Raw genomic sequence first — 10,083 nt, 5'->3', positions numbered from 1 at the left:
AAGGGCTTTAGCAGTTCAAGCAGGTGAGTGACAGACGTGATTACAATCAGCAGGAAATGGAAACCAATCTTCCGCATTTTCTATCCACCCCTCCCGTATAAAATATCTCACAATAAACTGCCAAAGTAATGAACGTCAGAAGCTGCAGTCCGCTGCTCCTTGTATAGTCCAGCGGTTGTTAACAGCTTGTCACACACCCGATGGTGCCTTGCTTTGTGTGGCTTGAAGACTGATGAATCCGTGTGCTTTCCTTCTCACCATCATCTGATACCGTCATGTTATAGAGATTGCAGCAGAAAGAATTCATGTCGATGAAATGGAAGACATTGTATGTGATAGTTTAGAAAAGGTAATGAACTGTATTTGAGAGACCTTGGTTTTGCCACCACCTATGGCTTTGTAATTTAAAAAATGAAACTGTTGATCTTTCACAGCGAGTGTTTATTCCAGTAATGTTTTACACAAACCACCTCTTATAATCATCTCCATGATCTTAAGAGACAATTAACCTAGCCTAAGCACACAAAATATGAAATATTTCTATGAAATAAATCTATGAAATATCATAGGGCAGGGCAGATGCTTGGTCTCTCAGTAGAGAAACTGGTTAGGACGTTTGCATCCCACAACAGAATGCTTGGGTTCAATTCTCAGCCCCAGGTTCTGATTCCAGTTTCCTGCTAATGTGGACCTGGGAGACAGCAGTGATAGCTGAAGTTGATGGGTCTCTGCCACCCACAAGGGCTGGGCTGAATTCCTGGCTCCCTGCTTCAGCCAGCCTCAGTCCTGGGCATTGCAGTCAGTTGGGAGTGAACCAGCAGATGGGAGCACTATCTCTATGTCCGTCTCTATTTATCTCTCACTGCTTCTAAAAATAAACCAGAAAAAGAAAGAAGTTTAAGAACATATCCTAGGGCCAGTATTCCTGATACTAAAAATAAAGAACCTAAAATCTGGAGGCATAGAGATGGCCTTTGACAGAGATGTTAATAGGCAACCTGGGATTGCCCACATTCCATATCAGAGTGCCTGGGTGCCAGTGGGTGAAGCTCGCTCGCTCGCTCTCTCTCTGACTTTCAAATAAATAAATAATTTTTAAAAAAATCTATTTCTTCTCTTTCCCTGCCGCCGCCGAGACGCGCGGAGGCGGAGGCCCAGGTGCGTTCAAGATTTGGCTTCACCCGTAACCCACCGCCATGGCCGAGGAAGGCATTGCTGCTGGAGGTGTAACGGACGTTAACACTGCTCTACAAGAGGTGCTGAAGACCGCCCTCATCCATGATGGCCTAGCACGTGGAATCCGTGAAGCTGCCAAAGCCTTAGACAAGCGCCAAGCCCATCTTTGTGTGCTTGCATCTAACTGCGATGAGCCTATGTATGTCAAGCTGGTGGAGGCCCTGTGTGCTGAGCACCAGATCAACCTCATTAAGGTTGATGACAACAAGAAACTTGGAGAATGGGTAGGCCTCTGTAAAATTGACCGAGAAGGGAAACCCCGCAAAGTGGTTGGTTGCAGTTGAGTAGTGGTTAAGGACTACGGCAAAGAATCTCAGGCCAAGGATGTCATCGAAGAATACTTCAAATGCAAGAAATGAACAAATAAAAATTTGGTTCATATTAAAAAAAAATCTATTTCTTGCTTTTCCTTTTTTTTTTTTTTTTTTTTGTCTTCAAGAAAGTCTACATGATGGAAGGCTCAGTTTGTGTCTCCTGGATCAGATCAGGAGTCAAACCTCAGACCCCATCAGCCAATATGGAGCATTTTGTTCACTTGGCCTATGGGTACCGTTTGTCCCTGGAAGCCTGCCCTCCCCAGAGGCTATATCTTGTCATAGCCTACAGTCATCAATTCACAACCCAGTAGATGATCCCTTTGGCATTACTAGCCTACACTTTGCCCCAGCAACAATGGCACCTGGAGCTCAGAGAGGCTGTCCTTGGACCTATTATCAGACAGTTCCTTCAGCCCTGGTTAATCTTCCACTCAGCCATGATCTAGGATTTTCCATACTTTGCAGCTGGGAAATTGCACCCTGTGAAGTTCCACCATGGTCCCATCAGCTTCTGGATTCCCACCCACTTAACCGGGTTTTCTTTTGCCGTCCCTCTGGGGTTTAGAATCTACCCTTTCTGGCAACAACTAAAGCTCCCGGAGGGCCCTCCTGGATTATTCTCTTCCCACCAGCTGATCAGACTTTGACCTCCTTTAAGTGACAAATAAAAGAGGAGAGCTCCTACTTGCTGGTCTGCTCCCCAGATACCCACAAAATACTAGGACCAAAGTTGGGAGCCTAGAACTCAATCCAGGTCTCGAACATGAAAGGCAAGAACCCAGTTACCTGAGACATCACCGCCTGCTCCAGGATGTGCATCAGAAGGCATCTGGACTCAGGAACTGGAGCCAGGAATCCAGCCCGGGCACTCTGATATGGGACATGGGCATCTCAACCAGCATCTTAACAACTAGATCAAACATCTGCTCCAGAGTTAAGGATCTAAGACATGATCCTGGATCACCTGAGTAGGTGTAAGGTAACCACAGAGGTCCTTAATAAGAATAAGGTAGGACCTGGAAGAGGCCCCTGGCTCCTGGCTTCAGATTGGCCCACCTCTAGCCATTGTGGCCATCTGGGGAGTGAACTGGCGGATGGAGGGCCTTTCCCTTTGTCTCTTCCTCGCTGTCTGTAGCTCTACCTTTTAAATAAATAAATAAAATCTAAAAAAAAAAAAAGTAGTAGATCAAGTAGACAATAGGAGATGTGAAAACAGAGGCAACACACCATAGGATCAGGAGTTCATGCAGGCACCATAGGAAACCACAAAGTGGAGGAAGTGGCCTTCCCCCAACTCAGAGTCTTCGTAAAGCAGCAGTCCTTCCAGTCCTTGACTTTACTCACACAAGACCCATTGCATGCTTCCCACCTTCAGGACTATGAAATAAAAATACATGGTGCGTTTAACCATGAAATTATAGGAATTTGTCCCAGCAGCAACAATGAAATTAATACAGTATCTATGAAGTAAAAATCAAGACAATTGCTACCTTGTGGAATAACTTGGTTACTTATTATGAAGTTAAACATACAAATACTTTATAACCAAGTAATTCCATTCCTAGGTACATACTCAAGCGAAAATACGGAGTTTATTTCATAACAACTCCAAATTGAGTTAAATACGTACCCCATGGTTAAACATAGATAACCTATAAACAAGTTATGATGCATTCAAACAATGGAATACTACAGCATAAAAATAAAAAGAAATGACTGATGCAATAGCATGAATGAAACTCTAGAATATTATGCTGACTGGAGTCAGAAATTAAAACCTACATACTGTATTCCATCTTTATAGGTTCTAAATAAGGCAACATTTATCAGTAGTGATCAAAACCAGACCAGGAGAGTTGCCTAGGGGCACAGAACTTTGACTTTAAGGGCACACAAAGTGGAGTGGAAACAAGGTTTACCTTTTGATTGTCGTGGTGGATACATGAATGTGTAAAGGAAATAGCACTCATTAAATTTTGCTGCCAAAAGTGGCGGCCCTTTGCACCCAAGTGGGAGACCCAGATGAAGCTCCTGACTCCTGGCGTCAGCCTGGCCCAGCCCCATTTGTCGTGGCTATCTGAAGGGTGAACCAGCAGATGGGAGATGTTTCTCTCTTTCTGTCTCTTCCTCTTTCTCTGTAATACCACCTTTCAAATAAATAAACAAATCTTGGGGGAAAAAAAAGGTTTCTTTTGTAAAAAAAAAAAAATTGTGCTGACAAACCAGTAGCTACAATCAAGACCTTAAAAATGTTGAGGATGGGGCCGAGGATTGTGGCGTGATAGGCTATGCCTCTGCCCTTGACGCTGGCATCCCATATGGGCACTGCTTTGTGTCCTGGCTGCTCCTCTTCCAATCCAGATCTATGCTTATGGCCTAGGGAAGCAGTAGAGGATGGTCCAAGTGCTTCAGCCCCTGCACCCATGTGGGCGGCACAGAAGAAGCTCCTAGCTCCAGGCTCCTGGTTTTGGATGGGCCCAGCTTCTGCACTTATGTCCATTTGGGGAGTGAATCAGCAGATGGAAGACCTTTCTCTCTGTCTCTCCCTCTCTCTGTAACTCTACCACTTAAATAAATAAATAAAAACTCTAAAAAATAAAATTTTAAGGATGGGGGCCAACCTTGTGGCGCAGCAGGTTAAGCTACTCCCTGCAATGCTGGCATCCCATATGGGTGCCTGTTCTAGAGCTAGCAGCTCTACTCCTGATCCAGTTCCCTGCCAATGCATCTCAGAAAGCAGTGGAGGATTGTCCAAGTGCTTAAGCCCCTGCACCCATGTGGGAGACCAAGAGGAAGCTCCTGGCTTCTGCCTGGCCCATTGCAGTCATTTGGGGAGTTAACCAGTGGTTGGGAGATCTCTCTATCTTTCCCCATATCTATCTGTAACTCTGCTTTTCAAATAAAAAAAAAATCTTTTTAAAAGAAATGTTGAGGATGTTAGTCCAGAGAAGAGTCTGAAAATATGGATTCCAAATGTTTCAACTTGATTTTAAGAAAAATCTCAATGGGAAGTCACATGAACAAATATTTAACTGATAAATTAAAAGTGGTAAAATTGAAAAACAATTCATAATTGTTCATAATACATAAAGCATGAAAGAAGTACTTTTTTAAAAAAATATTTATTTGAAAGGCAGAGTTACAGACGGAGAGAGGGAGAGACAGAGAGAAGTCTTCCATCTGCTGGTTCACTCTGCAAATGACTGCAACAGCTGGAGCTGGGCCGATCGAAAGCCAGGAGCTTCTTCCAGGTCTCCCACATCAGCACAGGGGCCAAGAACTGGGGCCATCTTCTACTGCTTTCCCAGGCACATTAGCAGGGAGCTAGATTGGAAGCAGAGCAGCTGGGACTCAAACTGGTGCCCATATGGGATACTGGTGCTGCAGGCAGCAGCTTTGCCCAACATGCCACAACACGGGCCCCAAAGAGGTGCCTTTTAAAATTTATCCTTTTGAGGGAAAGATAGTGTCCCTTCAAGGAACCTAAATGCTTTAGATTGAACCACATGGACTTATCCTCTGTGTAGGTTAAAAAAAATCAAATATCAGCAATTTTGCTTTATTTAGTCTAATAAGCCAATTATTCTACTGGCTCAATTTCATAGCCACATATTGAAACAAAATTAAATATTCACTCTTTTCTCACAAAGTAAAAAAAAATACATTCTTGAGTGAATACTCTTCCAACCTACTTTAAAAATTCTAATAGAATGATTGTTATTATTTTATTCTGTCCATTGAATTTTAAGGCTAGTATATGTATATATATTTTTAAAAGTATTTTTACATACAAGTTGCTGTCAGCTTAGAACACCCTGCATATATTTACATTCCAAATTAGTGTCACTTTCATCATATGTTACCATAGTAGAATGTTTCTTCTGTAGTGCATTTTTAAAAAGAGCAAAAACAGGGTATTCTTAAGCAAGCAGACGTTGACAAGCTGCTCCCTAAAGCTTGAGCGCCTGTTTTTGATTAATTCAGGTATCTATAATTATCTAAAAAGCATTCTAGAAATAGCCAATTTCAATCCAATTCAGGTCATTCCTTCAAGTCTTCATGCCTTGAGTTGCTGGTGAGCATAGCAGTCTTGGTATGTTTGGAAATACTGTCCTGAGTGAGTTGGGGTAACAGAGATGAGAAGCGCCTGTAAAAACAAGGGGCCAAAGCATAGACCTGTGCTATCTGCTTCTACCAGGAGGCAGCAGCCATTACTGACCTGGGGGAGAGAGCATTCTGAGGGAAACCTGTAGCACGATGTCTTATTTTCAATTTCTCTCTCAATTGAGTTAAAGAATTTAGACGGACTATTTTGGTTCTTTTGGAAATATACATATTGAAAGCATAGTCCTGGAGATATTTTTCTTTTCTTTGAATAGAGGAGATTTAACTAAGTTTGGATTCAGGGAGAGGAAGGTTCTGTAAAAGAAGAGTATGTCTTATCAAGATGGGAGATTTGCAGCCTACAGGAAGTGGCTAATAAATTCTGCTTTACATGTTGGATGACTACCAGAAATTCTGAAAATAAATAACACAGATATTTCCCTCTAGATATTTAGAAAGCATCCAAAATACCTTCTCATCCATTCTTAAACTCAGAAAATAAAATATATCAAACTGTCAATATTTTGGTCTTAAATTCTTTTTCTGAAAAGATGTTCTTCATTTCAGGACCATAGAAACTATTTCATAGAATTTTCAAAATGTTTCCCTTCAAAGCCATCACTCACTCCCCTTATACAATTACTCCTGTTTCACTTGTTCCCAAGACCTAATTGGCCTTCCCTTCACCCTAAGTCCAAACTTCCAAATCCACAAAAAATTGAAAATTAACAATGGACACATTCTTAAATGTGTTTTTATATTTGTGCTGCTATAGCCAAGTTCCAGTGACTGCAAATAACTATTTTGGGGGATCAAGAGACGTATTTTAAATACGTCCTTCTGAGAGCCCAGTAAAATGCTTTTGTTTGTTTCTCCTTAAACAGCAACATTTTTAGTCACTGTCAGATGGTGGAATTGAATATCCTTAACGTGGACATGGCACCAGGTAGAGCAGTCTGAGTCATAATAGGAAGAAAAATGGGACTGTTATTTCTCTCTGATTTTTTTAGTATGCTTTTTAAATTTCTCCTCATTTGTCTGACTCTGAGGCGGTGAATACTGATTATAAAGACACATTGGTGCACCCAACTTCAGTCCGTTTTATCCATCTGGGTAGAGAAAGTTTGACAGGCGTGCGTGGGTGTGGATGTGTGTTGTGAGAATGTATAAGCAGGAATACAGGCTTGAGAGAGCGAGAAAGTGAGAGCGAGAAAATGGACTGTAAAAATTTAAGTCTACCCCAAATCCTGATTAACAAGTCTGTTATTTATCTTAACTCATTTTGCAATCAGGGCACATGGGCATCATTTTTCTCAAGGAAGCTTTTCCTGATCAGAAAGGCAGAAACAATAGAGCTGAGGGCTATTGTCTGAAGTGTTTCCCTGGTCCTTGTCTTTAGGATGTCTGTCCGTTAACATGGACACAAGTGCTAAAGCAGCATGTAGGAGGTACAGTGGTCACACTGGTAATGGGGACAGATAAACCCAGACTGCAAGCTTCCAGTTCAGGGCATTGCTTGCAGCTCCCGACACTGACCTTGAACTAGACCCACTTCTATCAACCTTGTCTTACGTTGTTCCTCTGGAACACCTATCCCTCTAGAACACCTTTGCTCACTCACCTTTAATCTACTTATCTTATTTTCTCTAATTTCTCATCCTTTCCTTACATTCCTACTCTATTTATGTTGACTATTACAATTTGTTTTATTTTCTTCTTTTTATGCATTTTAGGATTTTTCCCTCCATAATATGCATTCCTTAAAACTTTATGATTAACTGGCGAATTAATCCTTGTGGTGAAGTTGATTACATGGCCAGATTCTTCTTGTATTAACTTGTTTCTCATTTGTAGGGAACATGTATCAAGTTAATTGGACTGTGAGGATCTTCACAGTAAAACCAATGGTAGATATGAACCAAAGCCCAGAGTAGTGATAGAAGTAACTAATATTTATCAGTGGTTTTTATAAAACCCTTCTCATTAGTATTGTGTAACTTTCACAACTAATCATTATTGTTCCATTTTATAAATAAAGAACCAAAACTTAAAAAGTTCCTCATCATTACACAGTTGGCAAATGGAAAAACAGGACCTGAGCCCAGCCCCACTGACTGCAAATATCATCATCTTCTTAACATGTAGCCTGAACAAAGAATAAAAGGTCTTTTTATTTTTTAAAGATTTATTTATTTAGGGGCCAGCACGGTGGCGCAGTAGGTTAATCCTCCAGCTGCAGCATCGGCATCCCATATGGGCGCCGGTTCTAGTCCTGGGTGCTCCTCTATCAATCCAGCTCTTTGCTGTGACCTGGGAAAGCAGTAGAAGATGGCCCAAATCCTTGGGCCCCTGCACCTGTGTGGGAGACTGGAAGAAACTCCTGGCTCCTCGCTTCGGATCGGCGCAGCTCCAGCCATTGGGGCCATTTGGGGAGTGAACCAACGGATAGAAGACCTCTCTTTGTCTCTCCCTCTCACTGTCTGTAACTCTCTCTCTCAAATAAATAAATAAAATATTTTAAAAAAGGATTTATTTATTTATTTGAAAGGCAGATTCACAGACAGGGAAAGGCAGAATTACAGAGAAAAAAGATTTTCTATCCACTGATTCACTCCCCCAAATGGTTGCAACAGCTAGGGCTGGGCCAGGCCAAAGCCAGGAATCAGGAGCTTCATCCAGCCTCCCATGTGAGTGCCAGGGCCTATGTACCGGGGCCATCTTCTGCTGCTTTCCCAGGCACATTAGCAGGGAGTTAAATCAGAAGTGGAGTACCCAGGACTTGAAAAGCTGACATTGGATGCTGGTGCTGCAGGCAGCAGTGTAACTCACTGAGCCATAATGCTGGCCCCAGAAAATGTCTTAAAAGCAAAATCCTGCTATATACACAGGTTTTTTTTTTTTTTTTAACTAAAGGGGATTTCTATAAAATATAAGCTTTAAAGTCTTTACATTGGAAAAATTATGTAATCTAAGTTTCATTAATATCCACTGTTGTCTGGTGCTTGTTTTCATAAATGAAGTTCTATAAGAACAAACAGTCACACCTATTTGTTCACGTTGTACCTCGGATTGCTTTTACACTGCGATGGCAGAGTTGGGTAGCTGTGATTGGGATTTTATGGTATAGAAGTTCTACACTATTTGTTATTTGGATCTTTCCAAAATATTTAATGATCCCTTGTAGGTGATCCCATGAGGCTGCCTGCCTAGCCCATGCAGTCATCCTGACTGCTGGCAGGTGGCAGGACCCCCAGGCACATCCCCTGCCCCGCATCAGACAATCAGAGAACCTGCTCCCGGGTGTGGCCCAGGTGCACCTGGAAAGCTACCCTAGCTACATGACCTTCAAGCTGATTGGAGACGCATATTGGTGTCAGTGTCGGTTCTGTCCTCTAGTTAGTGTTGCCCTTAATTAGTTATGTCCCTTCTGCTGGCTCTTTAAAAGTATACATGGCTGTGAATAAAGATGGACGTGTTCCCCGAAGCGTGTCCCCAGTGCTTGTGGAAGAACACCGTCGCCCCGCTCTCCCCAATTGTGGGGACTTTGCAGGATGAGTTGCAACCCCTGCCTCAGATAACTTTTTCTTATGTTCTTCCTTAAATATTCAGTAGACAAATGACACTAGATTGTAACCCGTGAAGTAGAATTTCCTTAGAAGTGTACCATGACAATGTGTGACTGCAAATCAACTGTTCTAAGGTTGTTTTTGAATAACATCAAGCACAGCATAGTTGACTGATTCTACTTCAGGGTCCTCTTAATTAGTTATTGAAAAATCAATGGTACTGAAACAATTAGGTTTTGGTTCAGTTATTTTAAACACATAAACTCAAATCATAAACGAATTCCGGAGGCTCTAGGTGGTTTTCAGCAGGAGTTTTGCTGATATTGGATAGTCTTCCCTCGATAAAAATTGGTTTAAGAAAGAACAATACTGAGAAAAGTGCCTGTGTTTTATAGAGATTAAATCTGTTGGATGTTCACTGCCTTGTCTCAATAGTAACTAAACAATATGATGTGACAGATGTTCAAGAAGTTTATATACTAATTATACAATTCCATTTTTAGCTTTTAATTAATAAGAATGCATTTATAGGGGCTGGCACTGTGGCACAGTAGATAAAGGCACCGCCTGCAGTGCCGGCATCCCATATGGGCACGGGTCAAGTCCCAAGTCCCGGCTGCTCCACTTGTGTTCCAGCTCTCTGCTATGGCCTGGGAAAGCAGTGGAAGATGGCCCAAGTCCTTGGGCCCCTGCACCCGTGTGGGAGACCTGGAAGAAGCTCCTGGCTTTTGCTTCAGATGAGCTCAGCTCTGGCTGTTGAGGTCATCTGGGGAGTGAACTAACAGATAGATCTCTCCCCCTCTCTGCCTCTGCCTCTGCCTCTCTGAACTCTGACTTTCAAATAAGTAAATACATCTTTA

General features: G+C 42.2%; 1 protein-coding gene across 1 annotated transcript; it reads left to right on the top strand.

Annotated features, from left to right (window-relative positions):
• Positions 1 to 1,112: 1,112 nt before the first annotated feature.
• Positions 1,113 to 1,628, top strand: LOC138843548 (small ribosomal subunit protein eS12-like). The gene has a single exon (XM_070047980.1). It carries the CDS (start codon positions 1,197 to 1,199, stop codon positions 1,518 to 1,520), a length of 324 nt encoding a protein of 107 aa, XP_069904081.1. The 5' UTR covers positions 1,113 to 1,196; the 3' UTR covers positions 1,521 to 1,628.
• Positions 1,629 to 10,083: the final 8,455 nt, after the last annotated feature.

This window comes from Oryctolagus cuniculus, chromosome 8 (assembly GCF_964237555.1).
Source record: "Oryctolagus cuniculus chromosome 8, mOryCun1.1, whole genome shotgun sequence".
In the NCBI taxonomy this organism is placed as follows: domain Eukaryota; kingdom Metazoa; phylum Chordata; class Mammalia; order Lagomorpha; family Leporidae; genus Oryctolagus; species Oryctolagus cuniculus.
Note: the sequence above shows the minus strand (reverse complement) of the source record. Positions and strands in the feature narration are given on the sequence as shown.

Excerpts from the sequence above, each read along its gene's own strand:
- LOC138843548 (XM_070047980.1), top strand. The coding sequence starts at position 1,197 with ATGGCCGAGGAAGGCATTGCTGCTGGAGGTGTAACGGACGTTAACACT.